Genomic DNA, 12,926 nt, shown 5'->3' with positions numbered 1-12,926 from the left:
GCGCTTCTGGAATGCTCTTGCTTCCAATAGGAAGCCACTGGAGCTATGCACTTTTAAATCTAGATTGAAAACTAATTTTTTTAGAACAATTTTTTGTGTTTAGTTTGTCGTCCTTCCCCCGCACCTCCAATTAGTATGGTGCGAACAATGTTTAACATATCTACATACAAGCCGTTTGCGGGGAGCTTTGAGTGTCATCTTCTCCTCGTATGTGTGATGGGTTATTCTCAGGATACTTTTCGTTTTGCATGATGCCAAAGGCTCATTTGTGGAATTGGTTCAACATCTCAATGTGGGATCCTTCTGAAAAAAATTGTCGTGAGGCTCAGTGAGGCATTCTTTGGTAGATGTATAAATAATTACACTTCAAAGGGACCATGTAGAGAAACAATACGGGCCTTGCTTTCAGTGATACCATTTGCATATTTTCGTCATGCAACACACGCTCTCCAGATCGGATCACGCCTTCTCAAAAAACAAACTCGTATTTTGGAGAGGGGATATCGTTTACTAATTTGTCGTGCATTGCTCATATTTCTGTACTTCCGCTTGTAAGCGGAAGAACGGGCGAACAACTTTCCAAAAGCCAGCGGCATTACAACTGGGAAGAGCTGCGGCATAGTATTAGCACACTGCATGATGACCCCGCTGACCTAAGTTTTGAATCCCAACCGCGGATGACATCAATAGCGAGTGAAAGCGGAACCGATCCTCAACCTCCGATCACCGCTCCTCACTGACCAGCGTGGTCAGTGCGGCCATACCCCCCTCCCATGACTGACACGGTGTGGCGACGACCTCAATCAGACAGAGGCCTGGAACTTGTCATGATGATGTTGACAGTGTGTTCGTTTGGTGTGCGTGTGTGTGTGCGAACACAGTGACGGCGTGCCTGTGGCTCTGTGGTCGGATGCGCGCCGTCTTATCCACACCAACGGCAGCCTCGTGATCCGCGCCGTCAAGGCCGACGACTCCGGCTTCTACAGCTGCGAGGCCTCCAACTCGTGGGGCTCCGACCGCATCACCCTGCAGCTCACTGTGCAGGGTGCGTGTGCTGTGCGTGTTGGCGCACTACGCTACCAAGCCGGCGACACGAGTTTGATTCCTGCTCCCAGCTAACACCAGTGACGAGTATCTGAAACGGGTTTGGGCCGCCCCTAGGTCGACTCAGCCTCAAATAAGTGCCTGGTGCGATGTGTGAACATTGCACCAGGTACTTATTTGAGGCTGTCCTGAAAAAGAAGATGCTCTTGCTGAGCATGATGAGAAGCTCATGAAGCCACAATATGGGTACAGGCAGGTGTAGCAATGCACAGAGGCCACATTCTCAGCCCATCTGCTACAGCAGACGTACAATCCATCCTGGGTTTAACCAGACTTGATTCTGTGAGGAGCTTGCATATTGTTAAGAGATTTAGATATATAATTCGATATTTTTCCATCGGTGAACTCCTTGAACAGGTGAGGATACTGGGTCACATAGCCACATTTAAAGATGGGCTGATTTGGTATGGGAGAAATTGGAGCTGAATGGACTCGTACCAGCAGTGTCAAAATTTCACCATGTGGAGGATGCTTGTGACAGTACGGAGCAGTTGGGAAGCAGCCAGTAGAGTGCCGGGTGGCTCATGGTGCATTGGCGTAGGGGGGATCGTACATGGTGCATCTGCCAGTCCTGTCAATAACCTAGGCCGTAGCACTTGGGTCTGTTCCTGTGACCACTTGCCGGCTAGCTTGCAACACTTCACGTGGCCTCGAAGTTCACCTATCCTGGCACAGGAGCTGTGGTGATGTCGGTGCCACTTAATGGTGAATGGTGGCTGATGTTGCTGCATGTGTTCAGTTCCGCCTGATCAGCCACGACTCTCCGTCTCCAAGACAACAGCCAACTCCATCACCCTCACTTGGGTCACCGGGGACGATGGGGGCAGCAACATCCGAGGTGAGTGGGGACGTCCTCAGAGAGCAGGCTACGAGTTCGACTTCTGGTGGGATGAGAATTACATTGCTGCTATTAATAATGCTGTCATTGGTGTTGCCTTCGGTGTTGCTTTTAATGCGATTGGTTTTGAAACATTACTGCCGTTATTGGTGCTATTGATGCTGATTTGTCTTTGCTGTTGCTGCTGCTGTTACTACTGCTGTCTCTGCTGCTGCTGTTGCTGCTACTATTGTCTCTTGCTAACCGTTGCTGCTGCTGCTGCATCTCCTGCTGATGCTGCTGCTTCTCTGGTCCCTGGCGAGCCGTGTGCAGGCTACGTGCTGCAGCTGTCGTCGGAGCGGGGCGAGCGCTGGGACGAGGTGCGCGTGGGTCCGGGCGAGCGCTCGCTACGTGTGCAGCAGCTGCGATGCGGCACGTGGTACAAGTTTACGCTCGCCTGCGCGCAACGCCGTGGGCACGGGGAGGATCAGTGAGATCCTCGAGGCCAAGACGCAGGGCAAAGGTGAGTGGGTGCAGACGGGACGTTCACGCAGATTCGCTGGCGCACAGACGTGTGAAGACGTGCGGACGCACACAGACGCACGGACGCACACAGACGCGTGCCTCTGCCCCTCCGCTGTCCCCGTGCCCCCCTAGCGCCGTGGTTCTCGCGCGCGGAGCCCGACTCCCACACGCTCTCCTTCGTCAACTCCACGCACGCCGCGCTGCTGCTCTTGGGCCTCTCGGATGGCGGTTGCCCCCTCACGTCCTTCTCTATCGAGTTCCGCCCCATCGGCACGCCGGGCACCCCCGCCTCTTCGTCATCATCCTCCTCGTCATCCATCCCGAAACTCCCGGGGCTCACCAAAGACTCGGATTTGCCCGGCTCCGCGCTGTCTCTCGGCGGCGGAGGCAGCGGCGGCGGTGGAACGAGAGTGGCGCCGTGGTCACACCTGCCTCCTGGCGGGGCCGGTGGCGGAGGTGGCGGCGGAGGAGGCGGAGCCGGCGGCGGCGATGGTGGCGGCGCCGGGGCCCCCGAGGGTTGGGGTGCGGCCACGGCCGGGCAGCCGGGGTGGTCGCGGCCGCCTGGGCCTCCGGCGGGCGCCCCCTCGTCCGCCGTGGCCGCACCTGACAGTTGGACCCGGCTTGCGCCGGCCACCGCATCTGGAACAGGCGGTGAGGGGCAGGCGCGGGTGGATGGCTGGGAGCCTTGACGGGGTGTCGAATGATTATATGGCTGGGTGTGAGTGTTGCGTATGATGGGGTGGATAGGTGGTTGCTTGGATGAATGGTTTGATTAATTAGTTAATTTATTAATTGTTTGAGTGGATGGCTGGTTAGCTTTATGATTGGTTGATTGATTAGTTCAGTGGCCAGTTGTGTGATTATTTAATTGTATGGCTGGTTTAGTGCATTATTAGTTGGTTAATAGTTTCACGGATTTTGTTTGTTTATCAACTGAAATTTTGGATGATTTGGCAGTGTGACAGGTTTATTGGCTGGCTGGCTGAATGGTTGACTGTCTAATAACTGGCTTTCTGCATCATTGGCTTTCTGGTTAGTTGGATGGAATTGGTTAATTGATTGATTGACTAATTGGCCGGGTGACTGGCAATGTGTCGGCGGCGTCCCTGGTAGGCATTGGCGGTAGTGGCGGGGGTGGCAGCGCCGGCGGTGGCGAGGGCTGGTGGCGAGCGGACGGGTGGTCGCGCGTGCACGCCGTGCTGGCGTCGCTCCGCGAGGGCACGTGGTACGAGGTGCGGGCGCGTGCCTGCAACGCAGCTGGCTGCTCTGAGCGCCTCCACTCCTTCGCCACGCTCGACGCCAATGGAGGTGCTCGCTCATTCACGCGCGCGCACACGCGTGTATTTGCGTGTGCCTAGTTTGGTGGTCTGCGCCAATAACAGTGACGAATATTTCAACCAGTCCTGGGCCTCCCTTCGGCCTGAGATGAATGAATACCTGGTGCAGTGTGTAAACATCGCCACTAGGGGACAAAGGCGGGCGTGAGTGGTGCTCGCCACCCACCCCCTCGTGTGCTGTGCTGCCCTTCATAGGTGTTCGCTAACAGCACTTGACCCAACAGCAGGAAAAGGATATACAGGATATCTTTGTCTTTGGTTATATATATCTGTATGTGTGTGTGTTTGGGGAGTGGTAGTGTTGTCATTAGCGTTTCGCACTATGAACCCGGCTACCCGAGTTCGATTCCTGCTGATGACCAGTCATCAGTGGCGAGAGATATTGAGCCTCCTTTAGGTTGACTCAGCCTTAAATAAGTCCATGGTGTGGTGGGAAAAACATCAGCACTGTGGAGACAAATCTAGTAGGGCGTGGTGCTGGCTACACAAGTCTGTTAAGCCTATACGGGGGATCTTTGTCCTTTTTGTATATATTTTTTGGTAAGAATGTGAGTCTCCGATGTGCCAGTGTACACGCGTGCGCACACGCGTGATATTAACATTTACACGCGTGTATATTTATAAACACACACGTGGCTACTTATCCCACCATGCGTGCGTGCACGGCGATGGCGCATGTCGCAGCGATTCACACGCTGCTGTGCCTCCCGTCGCCCGCCCCCCCCGCTCCGTGCAGGCACGGTGCCGCCCCTGACGCGGCTGAGTGCCGACAATTCGCTAGTGCCGGACGGCGATGGCGTCGCGCTCACCGCGTCGCTCTGCTGCGGCCTCCTGCTCCTCTCTGCCATCTCGGCGCTCGCCTGCGCCGTGCGCAAACACCGCCGCCAGCGTCGCCTCAAGCGGCTCAGAGGTGCTCAGCCTCACCGCCCCGATCATCCTCGATTCCCCTGACCACCCCGATTATTCAGCTGGCCTGCCTAGCTCCCGCTATCCTGAGTACACACAAGCTTTGCTTGACACTCGTTTGAACTGCACGGACATATGTGGTGAATTGTACACGCATGCTTATGTGTGTGTGCACGCACTGTGCTACGAACCCGGCGACCCGAGTTCGATTCCCGCATTCCCACTCACGGTCGACACCAGTGACGATTATCTGTACTGGTCCTAGGCCTCCCGTAGGTCGACTTGGCCTCAAACGAGTACTTGGTGCGGTGTTTAAATATCACCACTTGTGGACAACGGGTGTGGTGCTGGCCACTCACTCCCTCGTGTGCCATGCCGGCCTTCATAGGTGCTTGCTAACAACACTTGTCCGAACAGTCTGTTGAGACTATATGTGAAGAGTGTCCATTGTGTGTCTACCTGTCAGTGGTGAGTGATATCTAAACCAGGGGCTGGGTTTCACTTACGTCAGATGTGTGAGTGTGTGTGTATGTGTGTGGAGGAGGCTTGTGAAGGACGCTACTGGGCAGTTGGAGGCAGTCGCCCTCCAACAACCACTGAGGGCAGAGGAGCGACGCTCACAATGAGCGGAGCGCCGGGTGGCTAAAATGCAGCAAGTTGGCACAGTAGGGGGTATAGCTGGTGCATCTACGAGTCATCTCAGTCAGCCAATCCATGGAACCTGGGCCTGTCCCGTGACCTCCTGTCAGCGAGCCTTCGATACTTCACGTGGCCTCAAAGTGCACATCCCCTTCACTATGTGGCGAATGGCGCGTATTGGTATTGGTGTGAGAAACTGTGGCACAAAATGGGTAGCACTTTGCAGTACAAACCCAGCAACCGGATTTTGATTCCTGGCCATGGCTAACGTCAGTGGGGAGTGATATCCGAACCTCACCTAGGTTGACCCAGATATCTGAGCCTCCCTTAGGTCGAATCAGTGTTAAATTAGTACTTGGCACAGTATGTATAACATCAGCACTGGGGTGAAAAAAGGTGGCTGGCCCAGTGTGGTGCTGACCATACCACTCCATTATGCACTGTTGCAATCTTAAAAAGAGCTCGCTAATATACGTATGGTACATGGGAGATCTTTGTATGTGTGAGAGTGTGCACTGGTGTCTACATGATTTGCCAACTGCGCTACCACCCTGCCAACAGAATGAAATCACACAACAGTGGCCAGAGAGGCGTAAAGGTTGGGAACAATGATCCGTGATTAAAGATGCCGTTGAAATGAAAATTCTCTCTCTGCCTTCTCTCCCACGTGCCCCCCCTCTCCACCGGATGTCTTTGTGCCCCCCCGTTCCATCCTTTTCTCTGTCTTTTGATTTACCCAACGACTTTTCCAATGCCAAAACACGTTTTTTTTTGTCTTGTCTGTGCGCTCCGTGAAAATGACCAAAATTCATATCACTTTTGCGTGCTAAACCCAAAAATGAAACGACCAAACATATTCCATTTCCTACATTCACTTTAAATTTTCTGTTGCGTTTTTTTCTGGGTTATTTTGTACGGAGACAATCGTATATATATCTGTTGTCACTTATCGTGTATTAATCCATCAATAAATGTATCCGCTGTCCCCTCTTTGGACTCGTTTGTGTTCCATTATCTTGAGGTTGCATTGCCTCTTCACTCTCATCTGTTGTGCGACGCTTTTGTGTCTCCCTTTACCTGCCCTTTGTGTCACCGCCATCGTGCTCTCATTGTGTTTACCCGCATCACACCTTTGTTTGCTGCTATCTTTATTGAATTATCTGTTCATTAAAGATGCCAAAAGTCTTGCGGAAATGCTGATGAGGTGAGTGTTCATCACTACGCTTTGGCAAAATCCTTTACGCACCAACCAGCAATGCACAGGCGCTAATTCCACCTTCTCTTTGTTACACATTTCCGAATGTATGCGGTTCACCTGTGTGCAGTACGCATATGTGTTGTACGTCTACATTTGTCGTACTTTGTGTCAAGCCGGGCGATGACGCAGCCCAATGGTAGCGCGTTCGACACTTGTTGCAGAAGTTCACGGTTGAAATCCGGCGACCGCTCTTGGTTATTACTGCGAGTCTCAGTGGCGTCAGCCTCACAGCAAACGTTAAAGACCCCCTTGACGTCACTCGCAAGAGTAGGCCATTGTGTGCTGCGTCAGGGTCCAAATTCGGAAGTTTTAGCCGCAAATGACTCAATTGGCATTATACACAACAATCGTTGCCTACACCTGGCAGATTCATACCCCAGAGCACTCTTGCAAATGAGACTATGCTGGTCTGTTGAGTTTTCAGCTGGTTTGGGAAAATTTACTTAAAACCTGAAGCCACTGCAGGATTAGGGCCTCCTCCCCATGCCTGTGTGGATCGTGGGGCTTATTTGACCATACTTCACCTACCCAAAATAGACGTTTTTCTCTCTGTCTTGGATTTTTCTAATATTTAAGCAAAGACTCGGCTGTATTTGTGCCAAAGTTCAGCTTACAAGCCTTTGTAGAATTTCATTCGAATTTTTGTCAGTCACTGACAACGAGCTTAATGTATCAGCTATGCAGCTTATTTGCACTGCATATGGACATGTACAGCCCTTTGTCAGTCCACTGCTGGATGAGGTCCTGCCTGCGCGGTGCGAGTCGTGGGGGTTATTTGACTATACTTCACCACGCTGGCCAGTGTGAGTTGGTGAAGGCGGGGAGCATAGAAGCACAGTACAACAATGCATTTTACTGCAGTGACCCCTGCTGCCCACAACGTAGGCAGCGGGGGTCAGCACTTATCCAGGCTCAACTCTGCTTAGCTTTTGACATGTGATGAGTAATTTGGACCGCTTATCTATTTGTGTATGTGCACATATATATACACATGTCAGAAATACTGAAGTGTGTGTATATATATACGCGGTGCCATGTTACTGCTGTATTATACATTAACACACAGGCACCGATGTAATTGCATGTTCATGCGTGCGCGTGTGCACGTGTGTGCGCTCGCGCATGATGTGCACATGCGACAGGAGTGGCTGGGCCCCTCTTACTGCACACTGCATGCCTCAGCCACTCTGAATGTGCTTTGCTTATCCTGTGCCTCTGCGTTGTGTGGAAAAAACGTGCATGTGTACTGCACATATTAATCCTTTGTGCTGTGTGTGCCGTGTGTGTCTCGTGTGTGCTGTGTGGCTTGTGTGCGCTGTGCGTGCTGTGCGCCGTCCTGTATTTGCCGCGTGTAATTTCTGTACACGCTGTGCGTGATGTGTGCTGTACGTGCCTCATGAGTGCCGTGCCTGATGCGTGTGTGTGCGTGTGTGTCTTGTGGGTGCTGTATGTGACGACCCTTCGTCCTTGTGTGGTTTGACCTGTGCTGTGTTGCGTGGACTGTGCTGTGTTGTATACCCCGCGTGCTGCGTGTACTGTGTATGCGCTGCGCACTGTGGATATGCTGTGCGGTCTGCGTGTACGCTGCCTGCTGTGTATCATGCGTACTGTGTGCGTGCTGTGCATGCTGCATGTTCCTCTTGTACCGTGTGTTTTGTGTGGTGCGCTGTGTGTACTGCGTGTGTGCTGTGTGTGCTGTTTCTCCCCCCCCCCCCGCCTTGTCTTGCGTATTCTGTGCTGTGTGTCGCGTGTCCCCCTGTGCGCGTGCTGCGTGCGTACTGTGTGTGCTGCGTGTACCGTGCATGCTGTACGTGCCGTCCCCGCGTGCTGTACCCCCAGTAAGAGCTCCCGGGCCGGGGACCCCCCCAAGTGGCAGCCCCAGACCCCACGCGTTCACGTGGACGTCCCCCGCGCGCAGCTCCTTATCGACGACAAGGGCAGCACGGAGCGCCTGGGTACACGCCGCAACACGACGACGCGCAACATCGCCGCACACAATGTCTGGGTACGTGACGACACGTGTATCGCGTGTGTTGGTGTCGCGTGTGTCGTGCTGCGTAGACGTGGACGACAATGCAACGGTGCTGCTGGGCGACGGAGATTTTGCGTCGCGGCCTGAGCCGTTCCCCTGCGGCCTCGGCTCGGCCGCCTCCGCCTCCGCGCTGGAGCCATCGCTTTCACCGTCGCGCGGTGAGCGGCGCCACCCCGTGGACACCATCGCCACCACCCTAACTGCACCGCACAGTGACGACACACTGGCCGAACACTATTCCAGCTACCACACCACGCTCCATCACGTTCCACCACGCTCCATCACACTCCGCCATGCTCCATCACGCTCCCCCACGTTCCATCACGCTCATCCACGTTCCATCACACTCGACCACGCTCCATCACGCTCGACCAAGTTCCATCACGCTCTGCCACGCTCCATCACGCTCCCCCACGCTCCCCCACGCTCCCCCACGCTCCATCTTGCTGTATCAAGTTAGCCACACCGCACAGTGACAACACACCGGTTGCCAAAATTCCATGCTCCGCCACGCTCCACCACACTCCGTCACGCTCCACCACTCTCCACCATTGTGTACAACCACACAGCAGCAATTAAATAACGACCACGTTCAGGCACACCACACCATTACTACATACAACCAAAGAAACTACTGCTGTCACCACACGCAGTCACACCACACCACTATGAATCCACTGTGATCCTTCATGCACAGCCATCACATTCAACCACACTTCGCCCTTACCACACTAATCCACACCACGCCACTTCCCACCACATTTCTACCACGGCCCACTCGATCCAACCACACTGCACCACTATAACATCCAGCCAACCCCCCTGCACGGCCAACCCTTTACCACGGAGTCACAATGATTGCTAATGCTGTCGAGCCAGTTTCATGATGGTGGTTTGTGTTCATGTTTAGAACGCTTTGCAAGTGAACAACCTCGTGGATGTTTCATTGCTCACCCAGAGTGACATGTGACACTCTGTCTTTCACTCCCGCCTTCCCCATCCATGCCGACCTCCTCCCGCCCTCCCCACGTCACTTTCCCACCCCACCTCACTTTCCCACCCATGCCCCCTACTCGCTAAAGGGGTCAAGTCGGTGCTGGGCACGTCCCTGACCCTGACGCCGTCCTCGGGCGGGGGGCCCGGGGCCCCCTCCGCCTCGGCTGGCACCCTCACGGCGGCTGCGGCGGCGTCGTCGTCCGGGGTGAAGGCGGTGGGCTGCACCCTTTCCTCGTCGTCCTCCTCCTCGGCGCTGGGGCCCGCGCTGGGAGCCGGCGGGGGGATCGGTGTCGGGGGCGTCGGGGGCATCGGGGGCGGCGTGGGCAGCGGAGGAGGTGGCGGGGTGTTCCTGGGCACGAGGGCCCGGCGGTGCTCGCACGCGAACGCCAGCGCGCATCACACGCTGCCCAGGCTGCACGGGGGAGCCAGCGGTGGTGTCGGTGGCGTCAGTGGCGGCGGTGGCGGCGGCAGTGGAGTCGGCGGTGGCGCCGGGGGAATGGATGCATGTGCCATGGGTGCGAGACCTTCCACGAGTGAGCGCCACTTGATAAAAAAAAAAGTTAAATGTAAACTATCATTCTACTATCGTCGTCATCATCATAGCATTACCACGGGTAAATTGAACGATGGTCATCTGACATTATGCTCATAGTTCGAGACGCAAAAGCAGTGCAAAGAGGGGCAGCAGCAAAACTACAATCTGTTAAACAAATTTGCTGAAACGTGAGGTTGTATTTTTGAGAGGGTGTGACCGAGGAGGCGGGCAAAACATTTTAACGGAGAGAGACTGACCGCTTGCCGCAACTGCCTCTCTGTTACCATAGAGTCACAAAGCAACACACGTTGAGTGACTATTTGAGGCTGAATGTGAATGATTTTACAAGAAGAGGAGAGGACATTGGGAATTTCAGACCATCGTCCATCCAGAATTACTGCGATGGTGCCCTCAGGCGCTTTTGCGCCCGCATGCCCGCCCGCGTACTCATGCCTGCGCGCGCGTGTGCCTCGTGCCTGGCAGACCCGTCGGCGAGGCGAGGCGGTGTGGTTCGCCCGCGCTGCGTGAGTCAGTGGACGCTGGGCACCACGCTGAGCCGGGGCCACACTCCACACGGTGGTGGCATTGGCGGCGGCGGCAGCGTTGGTGTCGGGGGCGGTGCTGGGCATGGCGGGGGTGGCGCCGCCGCGGGGGAGAGTGACAGCCACAGCGTGACGCCGTCGCAGGACACGGGTGAGGACGCGAAGGTGCTGGAGCCGACGGCAAAGGCCGGCAGATCCAGAGAGACGAGATCAATAACTTTAAGAGAGGGACCAGATGAGGATTATATATATAGCAAGGGTGGGTAGCCACGTGCACGGTTAAATCAAAGCCGAGTGAAATTGATTCTCAGAAGCCCCCCCCCCCCACCATGAGAACAATGGTGGAGTCGGCCAGTGTGAGCCGTAACGGGGTCCACCCCACGTGATGGGAGAGCGCCTCCCGCTAAGATCTAAGCCACATTACCAGCAACGCCCATACCCCTTGCGGTCGAAAGAGCAGCAGCTGCAGAAATCAGAGAGGTATGCTTGGTGAGGTTATAGAAATACATTTACCACGAGAGCAAGGAAGAAACAGCATGGTCAGGTAACCAATAGCAATGCCGAGATGGGACAGCTCTTCTGTCAGTTCCCGACTGGATGAGGGCCTCCTCTTGTTGTGCAGGTCATAGGGGTTTGTTTGACCTTCACCTCACTGGTCGGTGTGAGTCATGGATGCGGTGAAAGTAGCCGCAGGAGTACAGGACAGCAATGGCGTTTAAATCACTACCCTCTGCTGCTCACCATGTCACCCCTTAGTCTGGAGCTGATCACAAGCTGCGCGCGTGATGGTTGTCCATCCAAGCACTGTCCGGGTTCAACCTTCCTGCTTAGATTAGATCCTGGCTTGCCTTAGCTCTGACAATTTTTCGGGCACATTCTGAGTGATATGGTCACAGGCAGACAGAGACCAGGTGGGCATTCTCTATGTACGGAGACCAGATGACCGCTGTCAACCACGGGACGCCAGATGAGGGTGTATTGAGACTCAATAAAGGTACATGCTAGGGTAGCGGTGGCCAACGTGTATCAGACCAAGAGCCAAAGAGTACCTCATGAGTTCTACAAAGAGCAAAGTGTACATATAAGTGTGTGTATAATTCAGTTTTTGGCACAGCACGGGAGACATTTATTATTCCCTGCGACCGTCATGCCCCTTCGATAGAGCCACGTGTGGCGGATTAAATAGCCGCGTGCGGCTCGGGAGACGCCAGTTGGCCACCGCTGCACTAGGGAGTCCATACAACGCCTCGAGTAAGAACGCGAGCCCTGGCAGCACCGTGGCGGTGACCATCTCGCATTAACACGAGCACCCTCCCCCCCTTCTGCCAACTCCCACTGGCACTGTGGGTAAACCCCCCAATCCTACCGCCAGACAAGGGCCGCAGCAGCCTGGTGTCGGAGAGCGCGTCGTCCACGTATGAGGAGCTGGCGCGCGCCTACGAGCACGCGCGCATGGAGGAGCAGCTTCGCGACGCCACCTTCCAGATCACCGAGTGCTTCGTGAGCGATCGCTCGTCCTCGCGGGCCTCCTCCTCACCGCTGCCGGCGCCACCGCCGCCGCCGCAGGTGAACGCCGAGGTCGCGGCAGTGGTGACGGCGTCGTGGCGTGCGCGTGTGCCTGTGTGCGTGTGTACGTGCGTGCATGGGAAGCGGTAGTGGAGCGATTAGCGCGCTGCGCTACAAACTCGGTGACCCGAGTTCGATTTCCAGCTCACAGCCAACACCAGTAATAATAATTTGAAGCAGTCCTGGGGATCCCCTAGGTCGACTCAGCCTCAAATGACTACCTGGTGCAATGCGTAAACATCGCCACTAGGTAGACAAAGGTGGCCGGGCGTGGTTCTGGCCACCCACCCCCTATTGTGCCGTTCCGGCCTTCATAGGTGCTCCTTACCAGCACTTGCTCCAAGAATATGTGAAGGCTATACGGGGCATCTTTACGCACGCGGTGGGGAAGAGGGCACAGATTTGGGTCGTACCGTCGCCAGGGTTGGGTGGGCAGGGGGGTGGGGCGTTCTCCCCAGGCCCCCCTCTTGAGGTGGGGGGGGGGGGGGTGCTGCACAAATGGGGGGCTGAATTGTCGGTAACAAAGCGAGCAGTGGCAGCTGGTGGCTCAAATGTTTTGAGGGGTGGTACCGACGCCACAGCGGGACTTGGTAGTGGGGGGGGGGGGTACCTGGGGATTTTAATAAAGTTGGCAACCGAAAAGTTTTAGAATTGAACAGTTCATAGGTA

At 55.1% G+C, this 12,926-nt stretch overlaps 1 protein-coding gene across 1 annotated transcript in view; it reads left to right on the top strand.

Annotated features, from left to right (window-relative positions):
• The window catches only part of LOC133347723 (cell adhesion molecule DSCAM-like), a 93,102-nt gene that overhangs the window by 73,225 nt on the left and 6,951 nt on the right, over nt 1-12,926 (top strand). The window contains 13 exon segments of the mRNA XM_061560241.1: nt 882-1,045; nt 1,844-1,942; nt 2,255-2,379; nt 2,381-2,444; nt 2,579-3,097; nt 3,560-3,754; nt 4,520-4,693; nt 6,502-6,532; nt 8,426-8,541; nt 8,648-8,776; nt 9,701-10,147; nt 10,633-10,842; nt 12,064-12,257. Of these exon segments, the coding sequence (XP_061416225.1) occupies nt 882-1,045; nt 1,844-1,942; nt 2,255-2,379; nt 2,381-2,444; nt 2,579-3,097; nt 3,560-3,754; nt 4,520-4,693; nt 6,502-6,532; nt 8,426-8,541; nt 8,648-8,776; nt 9,701-10,147; nt 10,633-10,842; nt 12,064-12,257 (2,467 nt within the window).

Source organism: Lethenteron reissneri, chromosome 26 (genome assembly GCF_015708825.2).
Source record: "Lethenteron reissneri isolate LAM-NWPU_2019-01 chromosome 26, ASM1570882v1, whole genome shotgun sequence".
NCBI lineage: Eukaryota > Metazoa > Chordata > Hyperoartia > Petromyzontiformes > Petromyzontidae > Lethenteron > Lethenteron reissneri.
Note: the sequence above shows the minus strand (reverse complement) of the source record. Positions and strands in the feature narration are given on the sequence as shown.